Source organism: Podarcis pityusensis (genome assembly GCF_964106645.2).
Source record: "Podarcis pityusensis genome assembly, chromosome: 12".
NCBI lineage: Eukaryota > Metazoa > Chordata > Lepidosauria > Squamata > Lacertidae > Podarcis > Podarcis pityusensis.
Genome location: NC_138037.1, coordinates 18,870,186 through 18,890,070, shown reverse-complemented (window position 1 = coordinate 18,890,070; position 19,885 = coordinate 18,870,186). Strand labels below are relative to the sequence as shown.

The following is a 19,885-nucleotide window of genomic DNA, read 5'->3' as shown; positions in this document are numbered from 1 at the left end:
TTTGGAGGGGAAAAAGTGCGTCCTATAGGGCGAAAAATACGGTAATTGCATTCCTCTGCAAGAGGAAAATACCAGATACGGAATAGGGTTGGTTTTTTTTGGGGGGGGGGAGAGGGATGTTGAACCAGCCCAGTGTTTTTTCCTGTCTCTTAATGTCTTGAACCCAGATGGAAAGCAACTCCATGAAGTGGAATAACAGAAAGGCAAGATCAATGGGAAGTTTGGAAACCAGCTTGTTCATACATTTTTCTTCTTGCCCCCATTGGTTTGTCTTAATGGCAAATCTAGATTTGGGTTGAATGGATGAGAGATGTGGCTTTGGGACTTGGCGGTGGTACCCATGGGGTGGGGTATATATGGTCCTTTATCTTAAAAGCCTCCTACAGAATATTATTCAAAGACTATGCCATAATTTCCATCTAGTAGCACTGAAGCTGTGTGCAGGCTTCTGTAGTCAGAAAGGCCAGGCAAGAGGCAGCAGGATGTTTTTCAATGCTGAGGGCTTGCTGAACTTCTAAGCACTTTTGCAGCTTTTTTGAAGCGTATTTTGTTACACTTGACTTACATAAGAAGCAGCAAAGGCAGCCTGAGAAACTGTAATGTGAAAAGCATGCACTACAACTGTGTGGGGTGTGTGTATAATATATAGAAAGACTACACTGTTTTTAGTAATTATTTTCAGGGGGGAGGAATGTGAGATTCGGAATGAGGCAAACACTTAAATAATGAGTGTATTTGCTTTCGTAGGCATTTTTTTCATTAGCTTTAGTAGGGTCCCCCCCCTCCCCACCATTTAATTGCTGACTAAAGGGGAAACTAAAACCCATCCCAAGTCCCTAAACAACTGTTTGCTACCTGGCTAAGGTTATCTAAAGTCCTCCGAGTATGCACTGCCAGATTTTAACTGTCTTGGAAACGTAGCTATGCAAGCTGCACTGCTATGTAGGAAACAATAAATGTTTAGCCCTCCAGCTCATAAGGGAGTGATCATGCAGTAACTTGTAGGAGGAGGGAAATGAGGCCACTTATTCGTAGGTATCTAGCTCTGGCTAACATAGGCTCTATCCAGCAGATCAGACATATAGCCTTATGGGAGAAGAGAGTTCCAAACAGCTACATAAGCCAACCTAATTATGGTATATAAAAGAAACAGATACACTCTGGTCTTCATAAAAGTGAGCCCATGGGAGACTTTTGCTCTCTACAGCTTCTTTTTCCTTTCTAGTGCTTAACAGTACTGTACAGACTTAGGCGTGACTTTGAAGAAGTAAGAAGGATAGACCACCACTGAGTTTCAGTTCAGGCAAAATTGTGTATGCTAATGATATAGAAGAAGGCTTTCCTTGCCCCCAGTCCTAAATGACCTCATTGCTAAATGGAAACTGACAGAAATCTCCCCAGGTTGTAATGAAACTCTATCTTAGACAAGATGCACCTTAGCTCTAAGATTATACTTACCCATCCAACTACTCTTTGGAAAAGGACAGTTAAATGATAACTGATTAGTCTACATCTGTGTTAAAATATCACCTGGGGGAAATCATACTTTAAATAAACAAATAAATTTAAAAGACCCTAGATTTTCATTAGGCTGTAATTGGTTAAATTGGTAGATTAATCAACTAAAGGTTTAGTTGATTAAGCCATGGAAGTCAATTTTAACTAATGAACAGAGAGTTAAATGCAAACTTGGGTTTTCTTTGGAAGCTATTTCTGCGATGGTTTAAAGGTAGCTTTTTCATTCCTTTTTTTCATTTTGTTTTTAACTTGTATGCCACCTTTGTACATTGCTGTACTTAAGGCCACATACAACCCAGAAATGAATGTTAGATTTTATTTAATGAACCATATGTTTATTAGATACATACTTCATTATCTCAAAAAGGAACAAAGATTTAAATCTTGGAAAACAGATCTGAATTGGGTCAATTAATTAATGGTTTCATTGGTTAAAAGACAAGTGACTGATCCACTCCAGGTTCCTTAAATTGTCATGCAAATAAAAATGAATATATGTAAGTTGTGGCAATGCTTGCACAACAAAAAAAGCCATGCATGTGTCATGCTTTCTTATTGTGAGTGATAGAGGCAAAGCAAACATTGCAACTGGGATTGGACTGAACAAAAATGGCATTGCAATGGAATGTGGATGGTTTCTGCACCTGTCAACTGGAAGTCATCACCTGTTCCGCTGTGGCAGTTTGCTTGGTCATCATCACACTCATCCACAAGGTTGCTGTCAGGAGTAGTTGGGACAGAGGTAGGTACTGAAATAAATAAGCCAACATTGCTTGATTAAAACATACTCTGAGACTTGTTAGCATTTCAGCCCGCAAGCATGATTCTGTGATGAACAAAGACCATTCATTTCATACAGGAAACATCTCTTTATTTATCATTTTCCCATATCCTGCCCTTAACACGGTCTGTACTGTATTGTACTGTACTGTACTGTCTAAGCTGAAGGCCAAGAATAATATTGTCAAGTCAAATAATATGCTTTCAAGATGCAGATTTGGAAACAACTGACCCCACTTGAAACTGAACTCACTTGGGGGTGGAAGGTGGGATGTGTTGTACCTACAGAGTTCTCTGTGTGAAAGAGGTTTCCTATTCTGTAGTAGATGGCATTTTATGTATTCCCACTATTTACATGAAACTCTGAATTGGTGGGTGGAGAAGAAACGCCATGTGACCAACAGAAGCCCCCTATCTACACAGGGAGCTTCAGAATTAGGCCTCTCATAGACAATGTGTACACAAGCTGCTTGCTCTTAGACGGTCTTCTTGTTGATTATTCTTACATATTGGTCAGCATACAAAGAGCTAGTGAGGGTCACGCAAAAGGATTTTTTAAAAAAAGCATTTTCCCCTTTGAAAAGCAGGTCTTCATGTCACATTAAATTGCTTTTTTAAAGTTCTGCTCCCCTTGGTTTCCCAAGTGAGTTGTCATGAAAAACACATTTCTATAACCTATATGCGTAATGAAAAAAGATTGATACTGTTTTCAAATAAGACCAAATGCCTTGAACTAGAGGAAGATATGGAGGATCTGCATGAGTTTTGGCCTTTTGTGGACTGTGCATCATGTGCAAAATGATCTATTAATTCATTCCCTTGGGGGATTCTGTGGGGGGGGTGTCACATACTGGTGGTAGTCAGGGTAAAAGCAGGTGATGGGTGCAGCCAGAGACAAATGAGTTCTGGACTAGCTAATCTGGAATAAGGGCTGCCCTGCTCCAATTTGCACGATGGCTGCTTCACATTAGAACTGCCAGTTCCTGAGAAGTTTGCTGAGAAATAAGCCCCAGTGAATTTGAGCAAAAAGGACAAAATCAATATCTGTCCCCCTTGTTTTGCTGTTGCGATCGTCGGCGTTACATCTTCTCTAACAAAGATTATAAGGATGCTAAGGTAGGATAGGGAATTAAAAGCCTAACTACCGTTGCAAAGCACAATACTATTAACAATAACAGCTAATGGAAAAGAAAGAGATCAAACATTTCTCACTCTGCAGTAGCATAAACAGGACTGTATGTAGGAAAAGAATAATAATTAATGCACCATATTAATCTTAGGCTGTGCAATTACCTTCAATTTCGCAGCCCAATAGTTCCATCCTTAGTCCCAATCCACTGTGGGTGGCTCTTTCAGGGTAGACACGGATGAATCTGGTTGTTATAGGCTCAAAGGTACGGAGTTCAGGGGTGTCATAGTTTGTGTTGCCTTCAAAAACCTATATACAAAACAACACAGGAATGCTGTTTAATAATCACAGGAGATATTTCATTTTTAGCCAACTGAGATTTTTCATGCTTTTAGCATTTGAGAAAGTCAACAGGTAGCCCAAATCCTAAACATTTTATCAAGTGGCTGACTCTGCATTCAAAAATGGGAAGGGGTAGAAGTGAAAGTGTTTCCAGAAATCAATCTGTCAGGATTAGCACAGAAGCAGATTTTTTTTTTTTTTAAATGAGACATCTTTTAAATGAGACTCACATCTGAAATTTACATGGATGACTTTGGAGGAAGGGATTCACTGTGGTTTAAGTTCTGGCACTGTTTAGCTATGATAAGACACCGCTTCAAGAGAGAAACTTCAACTGTGCTTTTCTCCACTTGCCCAGAGGCTCACAAATTACAGTTATATTGTAAGTGTACAAATTAAACTTTAGAAGCAGTGCCCATGAGACAGATTTCTTTAAAACTAATCCTAGGAAAGGCTAATGGCTGACAAGCTTGCTAACTTAGATGTGGTAGACATTTTGAGGATGTATGAGAAACTGGATAATGAGTTTATTTGGACACCAGTCAGTTCTATTATATCTATAACACAGATCTCGACAGAACAGAAGTTGTCTAAAGCCACACTTAATTTGCGCAATAACTCTTCAAAAGTGGCTATTTAAAACCAACAAACTTGTGGATGCACGTGCTCTTGTTACTGTGAAGACAGCAAGAATTCCAAAGGTGAATGTTACAGATTGCTAATCATTGTTTTTGTTATAGAGATGAAGAGCTCGTGGGCTTTCCTTCATCAGATGTGAGGTCTCCCACAACAGAACACTGTAGTGGATAATATAATGAGAAAATATTAACATTTGACTTTGTACAATGTTGCTTTTGTGTGCGGTGTAATTTGGAGAGAGGTGGAAAATGAAATGAGTCTTTTATATGAGCAGGTGAAAATGTCATAATTAGGAAGTCAACCATATTCTCCTGTTTCAATTGTCTAGCCTGTTTTTAACCTTGCTGTATTTCTACCTTGATCACTTCTGTCTACTGCATATATTTTGGCAGCCACATGGAAGCCACCTTACCAGAAATGCTTCTGTCTGGAGGTGTTTTCCATGGGAAGGCTTATCTATGGATTGGCCTGATGCTTTGTGGACTACACAGTCCAGTGCTACATGTTTCTGGAAGTGGTTGGAGTGGAGTGTCTTCACTCAATAAATCTGGTCCATGTGCTGATTTACTTATTTACATTATAATCCTGACACACAACGGTATCCATGTGGCTGGCTTATGGCACCATTTAACATGCTACTTTTTCCAACATGAAGATGAATCTCCAAATAGGAACCAGCATGAATGGACAGTGCAAGTTAATCTTCCAATGTAAATACACAAACTTGGTGACTGCTTGTACTGTGTACCCTCAGCAGAAATGACCACGCTGCTTTCCATACATTACAAAATACATACAAGTTGGAAAATGTAACTTATATCTGACCCATAAACCTGATGTTGGGATCTTCTTAAAATTATTGTCCTGAAAGCGTTATGCTGAATTCTAAATTCTGGTCCTGTAAAAACCACTTATACCCGGGTTCCTTAGAAGGAAAAGATGCACAGAGACACAGAGAAAAGAGCACAATTACAATTACACTCTCCTTTGGAATCCAGTGTGAAGATTATAGAGGCATTTTAGGGAATTCCCAGCCTTTAGTCTTCCTTCTTCCCCCCCATATTTTGATAACAAGTTGTCAAGATACTAAATTCTTTTAGGGAGAAAACAGCACTCAAAATAGAGCAGGACATTCCTCCTAGATGACCCAGAAGCTGATGAAACAGAGGAACCCAGAAAGCAGTGTATGTGTGAGGTTGGGGGGGGGGGATACATATCTTCCAAACCCTGTTCTTCACATCCTGGATAATAGGAATATACAGGAAAAGGAATCAACAAGTGGGACCTGAGACAAAATGTGTATAGTCCTTTTGTTCTGGATTCCAGCCAATCAGTTATGCCTTCTTCTAGGAAAATTCCTTTCATTCCCCCTCGTCTTCAGTTTTCTGTGTTTTGCCCTCCCAAAAGATGGCATTCTGGGACCACCACTGACTATACTCAAACCTTGCAATTCCCCTGAGAACTCTGGTAAATCTCTTTTTGTGTGTGTATATGGTGCCATTAAGGAGTAGCATTCAAAGAGCTGACTTTGCTATTATATATATCTGAGAAGTACATAGAGTTCACTGTTATTATATATGATTAGTGTACTCAGAGCAGTCAGTAAATACATCTCATTAAAGAGGATTGGGAGGGTGTGGCAATTTATATCTAATTAATTCATAGTTATTAGGATTTATTTTATGGTCGCATTTTGTTTCAAGCATCATAAAAGCACCCTGCTAAATGAGAGAGGGTCTATGTTATTTACAGTGCAGGCACATGCAGTTTTAGCTATGGGATCCAGACTTAATTGTCGTTTAAATAGCAATATATAATAATGGAAACTTTCTATAAAAGGTTTCAGAACAATGTACTGACACACAGGCATAGAATTCAATAGACATTTAATGGTCCCTTGAATCCTAATTATACTGAATCATTGTCTTGTGTCATATGTGTAGTCTAGACCTATCTGTGATTTAATTATGACTGTTCATTCACATGCACAAGTCTTTTCAGAATGGGGTGAAGAGAGGAAAGATACTATTATTTCATCTACTACCAGGTTTATTGATTTGCTTCAGGGAAACAGAAATGCATTTTCAACAGGAAAAAGGAAAGTGCACAGTGATATTCAGAACCATTAGTCCAATGTAGCCCAGGATTGTCTACTCCAGTGCTCTCCAGATATTCTGGACAACCACTTCCACCCCTCAATCAGCATGGCCAATGGTCAGGGATGAAAGTAACTGTAGTCCAAAACATCTGGAGGGCACTAGGTTGGTCTAATTTGAGTGTTAGTGGCCATGGGACATTCTGAGCGCAAGAGGTGTTCTACCACTGAGTTACAGCTCTTTCCCAATAAAATGTGGGTTCCTGAGATGCCCTCCAAAAGAAGGTTTTTAAGGTAGTTCCAGATTATCAGAAATGGAAGGAATTGGAAGAAGAAAGAGTAAGCTAATGACAAGCAAGTGGAAGGGGCTGTGAGACACATAGAAACAAAATATGGGTTGTGTGTATGCTCTGCATGGTGCCTTGACTTTTACTAGAACTAATGGTTTGATTCTTAGCCCTCATTGTGTGCTATGCACTAGAATAATGGAAAACTGAGGTCTGGACATGCTCTTGCTTCCATGCAGCTGTTCAGATAGATTTTATATATATAGATCAATATAGATGCTACAGAATGTCAGTGTTTTCTGTGATGCTACATGAGATCCCAGGGCTCATCTCCTCCTCCTCCCTCCCTCCCTCTCTCCCTCCCCATGCTAATACTCCCTGCTGAAGTATTATAATCAACCTCAGCAGGCTCTGTTCTGAGTCGGCCACTGTCAGGTGTTTGGCCTGACTCTCCTTTGAGAGATGCTTCCCCCTTCCTCTAGATTGGAGACTGGTGCCCTCCCAGGGGTCTGGCTTGATCCTTGCGGTCTTCTGGAGGTCTGTTTAAGAGCCACTTTTCGCAACAGGAGCTTTGTGGCTGATTGAATGCTGTATATAGAATTTGGTCTGTTTATATTTTTATGCAGGCATAAAAATTCTTGATTATTTTATGTTAGAATATGCTTGCTTCTTTTGCCGTTTTATACTGCATTGTTGTTATCTTGCTTCATCTGAATGTCTTCTATAGGAAAGTGGGATAAAAAAATTATTGAATAATCTGTGCAGTTTAGTTTCTTGGTGCTGCAAAATGTGTTGGCCCCCCACTCTAGCATACAATGTTTCCTTCTTTCAACAGGGCAGTGATTAAACTGTGTTTCATTTCAAGAAACAGAGCTGCTTTTAATTTATTGCTTTTAATCAGTGGTTAGTATTGCATACAGTCAAGCTTGATTAACGTTTTCAAAACACCTTGGTCCTGTTTTAAAATCCACCAGCCTCCTAAATCCTAGGAATTTATCAAATTCCTTTATAATACATTTTTCCATCACGAAAGAAACATTATTAAATGTGTTGAATATTTTAGTAGGATTATGCATGTTGTACAATATGGGATTTTTTTTTTAAGGAAGTGCTAATCTCTGAAGCTTATTTACTGTTAGAAATGAAAACTCTAAGTGGACTTAATGTGTTTGCCAGCATTCATTTTTTGTCAAAGGCTGCCGGTTTTGACAGTTATGGCAACTGCCTTGAATTTAGAACCAGAAGGTTGTGCAGCATAAGGTATGTCACATCAAAAGCATATGGTGCTCTATTTTCTTCCCCAAGGGTTTGTAAGAATATGTCAAAACAACATGTGTTTTTTAAAAACAAAAATAAGTGGTTAGATCTCATTGTTGGGATTCATTTACTCTTCACACTTGCAGTATCAAGGCCATTTGAAAACAAGCTCACTTTTGCACTCACTCACAAGAGAAATGGGGAAGAAAATAGCTGCACCTGTTTATAACAGCCATTGTGGTGTAGTGATTAGAGTACTGGACTGGGGCCTGGGAGATCAGGGTTCAAATCCACCCTTAGCCATGTAGCTCATTCGGTGACCACAGGCCAGTCATCCAGGTAGGATGGTTGGCTGTAAAAGTGGACAGCTTAATAGAATCTCTGACTTTACAAATATGGGATGAATCTGTACATGCAAGCCCGTGTACAAGTGGCTGACATTCATGCTCATTTAAGCTTGACAAATCTAGCAGCAAGTCCTTTTCACCAGAACCAGTATTTATTGTCCAATATCCCTATATTTTTGTTTGGAAAACCATTTGTTTTTTGAGTGTGTATATTATTATTTAATATAACATTTTACATACAATTTTCTCTGATATACACTTTCCCCCCCCAAAGACTCTCCTTTAATTTCAAAATCTGGAAAACTGCAATTTTTGAGAAACTGCTGTGTTTTAGGTAGGTCTGCCTTTAAATGTGAACTGAATTTAATTTCATAGAATCCTAGAACTGTAGAGTGGAAGAAACCACTATAATAATCTAGTCCAACTTACTGCAATTCAGGAATCTTTTGCAGAATGTGGGGCTCAAACCCATGAACCTGAGAGTCTCATTCTCTACCAGCTGAACTATCCCAATTTACTCTGAATCCCTCCTCAGGAGCTAGTTCTGTTGAATTCAATGGGCTTATTCCAGGAAAGTGGAATTAGGACTGGACCCTTGGGTTTGTACCATTACCTGCTACAGTACCTGATAATTTTTAATGGGAGAAGCTAGGGTTTGAACTGGGGACCTTCAGCATTCAAAGAGTGTGCTCAACCACCAAGCTACACATTACTCTTCCTTGCCACATGTTGATTATAACCTCACCTTGGCCTTCCTCTTGCTGGCATCCATAATCCATTTCCAGTCCGATCCATTGTTGCTGTATCCAATCTTGAACTTTCTCATGAAGACCTTGTTTTCTCTGTGTTTGCCTCCCTGGACAATTATGCCTCGCACTATCTTCTCTTCACCGAGGTCTATTTGAAGCCACTCCTTTGAGTATGTGTGAGAGGTGGGTGGTGGTAGTGCCCACCCAACACGGCTCGTTATAAGACGCACATTTTCTGGGATCCAGTTTCGCTCAAATTCATTTGATGCAGTAATCTGAGAGTCAGTGATGAGTCCAGACACCATACCCAGCATGCCAGAGCAAGGATAATCTTAATAATAATAATAACAACAACAATAATAAAATGTATACATACAGGACTTATAAGTGGTAAATGAACTATTGCCGTTGTATTATGAACAAACTGGGATTTTAATGGATCAGACCCTTCACTACATTTTATTAAATTATCACTCCACTCACCACATCTGAAGGATATATGTAAATCTGTGTACTTCACAAGATACCCCATATGTATTGTTTCAGTGCAAGGTCCGTTCTGGATAGTTCTTTGAATATTCTATCCATTTTATAATACCTCAAAAACATGTAATTTAATTCTCTGACCAATCAAAGTTTTACTTCCTTAAAAAAATATGCAGAGAAAAATAAATAAAAAATACCATGAAGAAATTCTTCCCTGCAGGAAACCACAAAAACCCATGAAGAGCCTTTTCTTTTCCAGAGATATATCTAATTTCTAAATGGAAAAAGTAACTTCTAACTGTGAACTTTTATATTTGACCAAAGAATCATTTTCAGTATTCTTAAATGTATCCATTAATATAGCTGTTGTTCAGTTCATTGTAATAGGAATGATAAAGAATGTCATTATGATTGTTTTAAATCGATTTTTGCCACCTCTAGCCATATCTCTCTCTCCTTCTATTTTTCCCTCATAAATGATGTTTCATTTGGTATCATCAAAATCAAGTCAGAAAAATGTGCTTGTCTTGAAACACAGGATGGTGTTGAAACATGGGAATCTATATATATTTAATTAAAAAGAGATTGCTTATTATTATGTATTTATTTTTGCTCCCCCTTTTCCCCTCAAGGAAGCTTACAGATAAAATCGGGACAGCTAAAAACATTGGGGGGGGGAACAATCCTTAAAAACCAATTAAACATTAATACAATTAAAACTATATATAAATATAAGAGATCTATTAAAATCATAAGGATAATTAAAATAAAAATAGCATGGTACCAGTAACAGATGGCACTTTCTCTTAGCTAAAATACATAGGCTTGGCTCATATTTGACACTAAGCCAAAGTGTAAATGAGAGTGCAGGTCCTCACTGCAAAAGTTGCAGCTACCTTTGCTCCTCTCCCTCGTCCTGCTGCTGCTACTCTACTCACAGCTAACCATGGTTTGGCTTAGTGATATGCCTGAATGATCTGTCTTGCTCCAGCGAAACCACAACCTATAACCAAGGTTTGTTCTTGGCTTACCAACAAGTCCAAGGGAAGCAGGTGAGATTTTACCTGTGAGTATCTGCACACTTGTGTGTGCATGCTTAGTCATGGTTTAGATAACATCACTGAACCATTATAAGCTACCTAGTAAACATTTATGACTACTTTTACTTTTTAAAAATTATATGTTGTTTGTTGGCTACTGGAGCACCTAATAAACAATGCTAATTTTTAGAGTCATTTTTCTTCAGCATGTTTGCAAATATTTGTATTGCAGTTAAGGAATTTTGCATGTTTCATCAGAAGTAAACCCCACTGTCTTTGATGGGGATTACTTCTGTGATTGCAACCTGGTTATACTTATATCATCGTCTGCAAATATTTGTAAAACAGAAATAGGTAAAGGTAAAGGCACCCCTGACCATTAGGTTCAGTTGTGACTGACTCTGGGGTTTATTGGCTGAGGGAGCCAGCGTACAACTTCCGGGTCATGTGGCCAGCATGACTAAGCCACTTCCGGCAAACCAGAGTAGCGCACGGAAACGCTGTTTACCTTCCTGCCAGAGCGGTACCTATTTATCTACTTGCACTTTGACATGCTTTCGAACTGCTAGGTTGGCAGGAAAAAACAGAAATAGTTAATGCTAAATTCTGCTTTTTTAAAAAAAGAAGATAAAAAACAAAAACTTAATCCTTACCTGTAATTTTACAGCCATACACTTCAAATCTTAGTGATATCCCGGTTTCCCAGCTTGCAGGCTTGATGCGAACAAAACGAGTCAGGATTGGCTTGGGAAATGGTCTGTAAGCAACATCAGTGGGGTTGGTGTTCCCTATGAACACCTACAGAAGGAGAGAAGGAAATGCAATTTCTCTTAAACATGTTCAAAACTTTTTCTTCTTTGCCCATAAATAAAGTGATTGATAACAATAAGTACAGCATTCACAGAGTCTGAAAGGGATAGAGGAGTAAAGGAGGACTTTCTTTGACTCATTGTTTACCTAGATAAAAAAATCCATAATTGAATATGGGCTGTTTAAACCCAATGAGTTTAAGTATGCTTATTAAAGGGGAGCCACTGAGTTCAGCATCACATACTTCCTTCCAATAGTGCAGCTTTCAAGTTATAAAGGAACCATTTTCTCTTATGGATAATTCCATAAGTAGTCTGAAATGCTCTAGATTTGTTTGCCACCACTATATGTTCATTCTACTCTCCCTTGACAGTCTCATCCAGCTAGACAAACAATACCACCATATAAATATATAATGCATCTGTTGCAGCCATTTGGGAAAGCCGTACCATAGGAAAGACAAATTCTCCACAGACTTAGCTCAAGGAAGGTGACTAATTTCCTCATTTCATTAAACAATGCAAAACTCCACTCTACAGATCTTAGGCAGTTCTCCTTTTATGGACAGTAATTTCTTACACCTTCCCCCAACTTTCCTGTTTTTACCTTTGCTCAGAGCAGACTATAACAAAGGAAGTTGACTATCTCATCAAAAAACTCCAGGTCATCAACCTGCGTACTTTTCTTGCTCTCCATCTTTATCATGGAACAAATCCCATTGAAACCTTTCTGTTTTTGAACAATTAGGACCATAACACACTGAATATTGCCCATGTAGCATCTTTTATGTCTCATCTGTTTCTTTCATTATAGTCTTGCTAAGAAATGCTCTTCCTTTTTTTAATGGGGAGGAAATGGCCATGGAAGAAGATCAGCAGGAATGTCTTGCAAACATTGACTATATTTACTACCAACCATCTGTTTAACTTATTAATATTAATTGCACAGGAAAGCTAGGCCAAGGCCCATTGTAGAGTTTGGCTCCCTTTCAGTATGAGACAACAAATAGGAAAAACAATTAGGCTCTTATCTGTTATGCCTGATAAGGAAGAATAGAAGAGGCACAAGACCTTCAGGAATGTTATAAGCACCAAGGCAACTCGACGGAGCTCACGGACTTCCAGGTATACCAGTTGCCCCACCCCAACGTAGAGAAAATTTATGTAGAGGTACAGATAGAGGGGGCCCCATGCCGCATGGAGCTTGACACGGGTTCAACTCTATCCATAATCTCGGCAAGGACCTTAAGGAAACTGTGTCCCACTGGGGGTCCCAAACTCAGGCCGGCCCCATTCACCCTCCGGGACTTCCAGAAACGTAAGGTCCCCACAATGGGGGTGGGGACCTTCAGGGTGCAATACCGAGGGCGGACGCGGCAACTGGACTTGCTTGTGGTCAAGGGCCCCTACATTAGCTTACTGGGATTGGCATGGTTTGGACCACTGGGGCTAGCTGTCACCGGGGTGAACCACACTAGCTTACAAGTGGACGTGGACGCCATATGCAAGGAATTTCCAGGGGTTTTCGATGGGAAATTGGGACAGTATACGGGCCCCCCCATTGCGCTACAGCTTGACCCCGCAGTACGACCGGTCAGGCTCAAGGCCCGCCGGGTCCCGTTCGCCTTGAAACCCCGTATAGACGAGGAATTGGACCGACTCGTAGAGCAAGGAGTGCTGGAGCCGGTGCCTAATGCTCCCTGGGAAACCCCAATCGTCACACCCGTCAAGCCTAATGGTTCGGTCCGCATCTGCGCAGACTACAAATGTACCATAAACAAGGCCCTCACGGCCCACGCATACCCAGTGCCAGTGGTCAGCCATGTCCTTGCCACCCTGGCTGGGTCGAAAATTTTTGGCAAGCTGGACTTGGCCCAAGCATATCAACAGCTGCCAGTAGATGAGGCCACAGCAGAGGCACAGACGATTGTGACGCACAGAGGAGCGTTCAGGGTAAAGCGGCTGCAATTCGGTGTCAGCGTGGCACCAGGCATATTCCAGAATATAATGGACTCTCTCCTTAAAGGGATTCCTGGCGTCACCCCCTTCTTCGATGATGTGTTGATTGCCGGCCCCACACCAGAGGAGTTTGAGGACCGCCTCCGCACCGTTCTGCACCGTTTCCAGACGGCGGGTCTCAAGGTGAAGCGGGAAAAATGTCTACTAGGAGTGCCTCAGGTGGACTTTCTGGGATTTATGGTGGACGCAGAAGGGGTCCACCTGACTGGGGACAAGGTACGGGCCATTTGTGATGCCCCAGCGCCCAAGAGCAAGACTGAACTTCAGGCCTTCTTGGGACTATTGAACTTTTACCATTCCTTCCTTCCCCACAAGGCGGCGGTAGCGGAGCCCCTACACAGACTCCTGGACAAGCGGGCCCCTTGGGTGTGGGGCCAGCGCCAGGAGGCCGCATTCCAGGCAGTCAAGGACTTGCTTGTCTCAAACTCGGTCTTGGCACACTTCGACGAGAGGCTGCCGGTGGTGCTAGCATGCGACGCCTCACCCTATGGCATTGGAGCTGTCCTGGGGCACCAACTCCCGGATGGAAGAGAGGTACCGGTGGCGTACTTTTCCCAGACACTCAACACAACCGAGCGGAACTACTCGCAAATCGACAAGGAGGGTCTGGCAATCGTAAAGGGAGTAAAAAAATTCCATGATTTCTTGTACGGGCGGCCCTTCACCGTGGTGACTGACCACAAGCCGTTGCTTGGCTTGTTTGCCCCCGAAAAGCAGACCCCCCAAGTGCTGTCTCCTCGCGTCCTCAGGTGGTCAATTTTCCTTGCCAGCTACCAGTATGCACTGATTCACCGACCTGGGAAGGCGATGGGCCATGCGGACGCCCTCAGCAGGCTACCACTACCGGAAACAGGCCCTGACCCAGCACCTGCACAAGAGGTTATGAGCCTGGAGCTGCTTCCCGACCGCCCCATTCAGGCACAAGAAGTTGCACACCATTCCAAGAAAGATAGGGTCATCTCCCGGGTCCTGGACTGGGTGTGGAGGGGATGGCCCAGCAGCAGCCCCGGGCCAGAATTCGCCGGCTACACAACCCGCAAACATGAACTGTCGGCCCACAAGGGGTGCCTGTTATGGGGAAGCAGAGTCGTTGTTCCCCAGCCCCTCTGCAAAAGGGTCCTCACAGCCCTACACGAGACACATCCAGGGGTAGTAAGAATGAAGGCCCTTGCCAGGAGTTATGTGTGGTGGCCGGGGATCGATGGAGAGATAGAGGCCTGGGTCAAACACTGCCAGGCCTGCCAAGAATCCCGCCCAGATCCCCCAAGGGCCCCAGTCCAGTCCTGGGAGTCCGCCCGAGCACCATGGTCACGCCTGCATGTGGATTTCGCTGGCCCCTTTCAGGGGAAAACATTCTTCATAGTGGTGGACTCCTACACCAAATGGCTGGAAGTCGCACTGGTACCGTCCACTTCCACGTCCGCAGCCATCCGGGTACTACGCAGGCTGTTTGCAACCCACGGGCTCCCTGACACTCTCGTCTCAGACAACGGGACTGCATTTACGTCAGGAGAATTCCAAACCTTCACAGCGCAGAACGCCATCCGCCACATCCGTTCGGCGCCGTTCCACCCTGCCACCAATGGCCAAGCAGAACGCATGGTGCGGACCACCAAGGACACCCTTCGCCGCATGACGCAAGGGGACTGGGAGTACCGCCTTGCCACATTCCTTCTAGCACAGCACAGCACCCCCAGCTCAACGACTGGCCGGAGCCCCGCTGAACTACTAATGGGTCGGCGCCTTGCAATCAGATTGGACCGCCTTCACCCCGATAGAGCTCAGGATGAGGTAGTGGTGGGGGAAGGCAGGAACCCCCGGACCTTCGAGGCCCAGGACCCAGTGTACGCAAAGAATTTTGGGGCAGGCCCAGCATGGGTACCCGCCACAATCACCAGGGTCACTGGCCCCGTGTCGTACGAGGTGCTAACGGATGGGGGGCAATGCTGGCGCCGCCACTGCGACCAGATACGGCGACGATTCCCGGGAGAAAACCAGGAGGAGGACAGGTCAGAGGAGTCCCAAGGGAACAGCGGGGCAGTGAGGCCCATAGAGCAGGAGGGGCCAGCAGGAGAGGCAGAATCAGTAAATACAGAGAGGACCCGTGAGGCCGAAAGGACACCGGAACCAGAACCACGACTGAGCGAGCCGGTTGCACCAGACCAAACAGCCGCATCACAGCCAGCATCCTTGGAACACGAGCCAGAACCCGGAGCCCGGACCAGGGAACACCCCAGGCCACAACGCACACGTAGGCCGCCGGCATACCTTGAGGACTATGAATGCGACCTCCCGGGCAGGACTGGAACTTAGAGGGGAGGGGTGTTATGTACTGAGTTGAATAGGATCCAAACTGTAGCAGTCTGATTGGTCCTAGAACAATAGGATCCAAAAGGCAGCAGTCTGATTGGTCCTAGAACAATAGGATTCAGAATGCAGCAGTCTGATTGGTCCTAGAACAATGCAGCAGTATGATTGGTTGGCAGGAACCACCCAATCCTGCTCCAGATAGAAGTGAATCCACAACCTGATTGGCTTACAGTAGAATTCCAGAATTAGCCAATCATGTGCAGCCCATTGTGTAAATAATGTATATAAAGCAGATACTGTGAGGGGACATTTATTCATTCCTCCTCACCACTATGAGCTGAATAAAGAGCATGAAATCACTTTGCGACTCTGAGTATATTTCAGGGGGATATTTTGGGCTTTGACCCATGAGCCTTGCTGAATAAGGCATGGTACATACATCATATCTAGTAAAGAATATTCATTTGGCACAATGGTGCAATGCTGGAGTTTTTTCCCCTTCAAGGTATATACTGTGTTTTTATAAAATAAGGTGTTATAACTTTCATAATATTTAAAAGTTTTGAGATTTGACTGGGAACAGATTCCCTTAAACTCAAGTACCTTGATCCCCCCCCAAAAGAAAGTTATGGCCATGAACTGGTGACATATAGGCAAGATGCCAGAATGACAAGGAACCCAAAGCAGTTTTTAGCATTTCCATCTCAAAGGTGCATCATTAATCCTGAATACACCCATTTTTGGCATTATTTTGTTAAGACAACCAAATGCAAAGGAAGCTGAGGGACCTATATTTGTAATAGTTGTACGCAAACAGGAAGGTTTTTGCAGGTACACCTTGTCATACATGGGTGAGAAGCCAGACCTAACGAAATATATTTCTCTGTTCTACACAGCTATTAAAACGAGCTCTATCTCATGTTGTATCTGTTCACTCTTTTCTCTCTCTTTCTAAAAAGAAATCTAAATTTTAAAAGAAAATAAAATAGTGTTGGAGTCACGGGTACAACCCTACCTTTGGTCAAGGCCATTGGTGCAGTTAGGTAATTTTAGACCTGGACTTAATGATCTTATGAGGGTTCCCCTTTAGATGGGCATGTGTACTACTTCAGTTGTGAAACACACAATTAACATTACTCTTCTCCCCTCTCCCCTAACATCATTCTATGCCTTACAACTGCTTCCACATTTCTGACAATATAAAACCAGCAGTAAAATTGGTTAGTAAGACTTTGTTGAGATCAGCAACCCCCTTGAAAAGCATATAGAGCTGAAGGAGGAAATAGGAAGAGTGAATCTCTTTTCCTACTTCCTCTTCCAGCTTCCATGTGCTTCTCAAGACTCTAATTAATTCTACTGTATCCCATTTTCACTCAGGTTTCTTTGAACAGCGAAGTGTGTATACACACACATTTGTTCTGTCTCTTGGTGGGGAGGGAACTGATTCAAGGGAAGGAGGCAGAAAAGCAACTAGAGGGGGAGGGGTGCCCACAGCAGTCGCTCTCAAAAATCCAAAAGTACCCTAAAAAGGTTGGCCAACCATTCCTTAAATGTTAAACAGCATTACTTGAAGTGATGAGTGATGAAAGCTAGACAGTGGGCCCAAGTAGTTATTGGGAAGGACAAGTAATATTGCTATGGCATGGGTGTTAGTGGCTAGAGTATAACACAGCTGACATTTCTGAACAACAACAAAACTGGGAAAGTCTAAAAACATTTGGTACAGCAATCCAGACAAAACACTATCAACTTCAGTGAGATAGGCATGCATGTATTCAATTGGGTCTTAAAGTGCTTTACTTTGGCCAAATCATATCCAATGGGTTTTCCTGGTTTTTTATGTTACAGCAACAGAACTTTTTTACTAACTGGATTAAGATGTGCTTATTGTCTATCCATGTGTGATATATCAGGGATTAAAAAAAGGACAAACTATTGTGAGGAAGGGGAATTCTGAAATTAGAATGCAAGAAGAAACCTTGGATGTTTCACTATGCTGTCATTCCAGCTCTTTCGTAGCTTGAGAGTTTCTGTCTGTTTTTTATTACTTATTAAAAAGAGCAATATGGGTAGCACTGTCTGACTCCAAGCATTGAAAATGTTGTTTAGGCAGCAATAACAACATAAATACAGTGGTACCTCTGGTTATGAACTTAATTCGTTCTGGAGGTCCATTCTTAAGCTGAAACCGTTCTCATCCTGAGGTGCACTTTCGCTAATGGGGCCTCCCGCTGCATGTGTGCCTCTGGTGTGTGATTTCCGTTCGCACCCTGGGGCAAGGTTCGCAACCAGGAGCAGCTACTTCCCGGTTAGCGGAACTCGTAACCTGAAGCGTTCATAACCAGAGGTACCATTGTAACTGCAACTAATAAAGCACTCTAGAAATTCACAAGTGGTTCAGGGTGTTGTGAAAATTGAAAACCTTACCAAAGGTTTATTATTTCCATCTTTGACTGAAATCCAGTCTTCTCCATTGGAGCTGGTATCTACTCGGTATGTTTTCAAAAAGTATTCTTTCCTCGTTTCTTTTGAGATGGCTCCCTGGGTCCCGATGGCAGAAACAAAGCGGAGAAGGCCCAAGTCCACCTGCAGAAAGGAGAATAATGGAGGGACAAAGAAACAGATCAATGGAAAATCAACACGAGGCAGTTCAAATGGTAAAATCCAGTTAGGACCAGAGAAGGAAGGCAACTCAGTAATCAATTTATTGGGAAAAAGGAGCTTTTAAAAATTATTGGTGGAATGGAGTTCAGGATAATGTTGACCCACGCATTTTATTAGAAAACGTATAGACATAAGTGAGTATCAGAGCAAGACAATGAATAAATATTATTTAGCCTGGTTTAGCCCAGAAGATTGATTTATTCATGCAGGGTTTTGTTGCTCATAAGTGTTTATGATATAAGGACTTTATATGAAAATGATGTATAGGTGGTATTTAACACCGGTTAAAGTGGCAAAAATGTATAAAACAGGGGGAAATAAGTGTTGGAAATGTAAAGAAGTCGAAGGTACATTTTATCATATGTGGTGGCAATGTAAGGTTATTAAATTATTTGGGGAAATGATACATAAGAAATTGAAAAAAAAAAGTTAAAAATAACCTTTGTTTAAAAACCAGAAGCTTTCTTATTAGGTATTACAGGAATGGATATACCTAAAGAATACAAGAATTTGTTCATGTATGCAACAACGGCTGTTCGGACATTGCTAGCCCAACACTGGAAAGAAGAAGCCCCCACCAAGGAAGCTTGGCAAACTAAGTTAATGGAGTATGTGGAAATGGCTAAATTAACTGGGAAACTTAGAAATCAAGATGACAACAAATATAAAAAAGAATGGGAAATGTTTATTGCATATTTACAACAGCAATGTATGCAAGCTAATACATTAGCAGGATTTTTAAAAACACTTGTAATGTTATGGGTAATGTTTAGATTTGGAGGCAATTGTAGATAAAGATTTTATTGACATGCATAAATGAAGATAATATAAGGAACCAATGGATGGAGTAGAGGGAATTCTGGGGATTACAGTTGTTAAAAAAAATTGTGTTATTTTTTAATATAATGATTTTGTTTTTTGTGGGGGAATTAATAAAAAATATTATACCACAATGATATAAGGACTCTATTTACCATATTATATACGTGTGTGTGCATATAGACCCACACACTGTACACTGCAGAAACCTAATAATAATAATAATAGTTATGTTTTACACCTGATCCAACAATTTCTTTCCACGTGTGCTATGGCAGAACATTAGGGTGCAGGTAGAAGAAGCTGCTCTCTGCATGTGAGGGAAGTGGTCAAATTTGCTTATGTTCCTTTTGTGTGTAAACTAACATGGGGTCCTTCTGCATGTTGAAAACAGTAAGAGCACCCCCCTGCTTTGCTTTCATATAAGCACGACTTTTGTATATGTAAGTGAATGCAACACTATGACTTATTTCAGCACTGTGCAGATGCAAGCAAGACTCCATCTTTGCTCTGAGTGCCTGATGGCTTCACATGCATGCAAACAGGACCTTCAAGGAAGAATTAGAAAGCACGGTTGCTGCTTTCTTTCTGTGCT

The 19,885-nt window shown here is 41.9% G+C and overlaps 1 protein-coding gene across 3 annotated transcripts in view; it reads right to left on the bottom strand.

The window, feature by feature from the left end:
* NRP1 (neuropilin 1) overlaps positions 1–19,885 on the bottom strand; it is a 127,149-nt gene that overhangs the window by 20,377 nt on the left and 86,887 nt on the right. For 2 of the 3 annotated variants that reach the window (XM_080974029.1, XM_080974027.1), the window contains exons 7-11: positions 18,235–18,393; positions 11,323–11,467; positions 9,140–9,474; positions 3,592–3,736; positions 2,163–2,267 (exon numbers count right to left, since the gene is read on the bottom strand). In XM_080974029.1, the coding sequence (XP_080830155.1) occupies positions 2,163–2,267; positions 3,592–3,736; positions 9,140–9,474; positions 11,323–11,467; positions 18,235–18,393 (889 nt within the window). The remainder of the gene's footprint in view (positions 1–2,162; positions 2,268–3,591; positions 3,737–9,139; positions 9,475–11,322; positions 11,468–18,234; positions 18,394–19,885) is intronic. The other variant, XM_080974028.1, reaches the window with a different exon arrangement.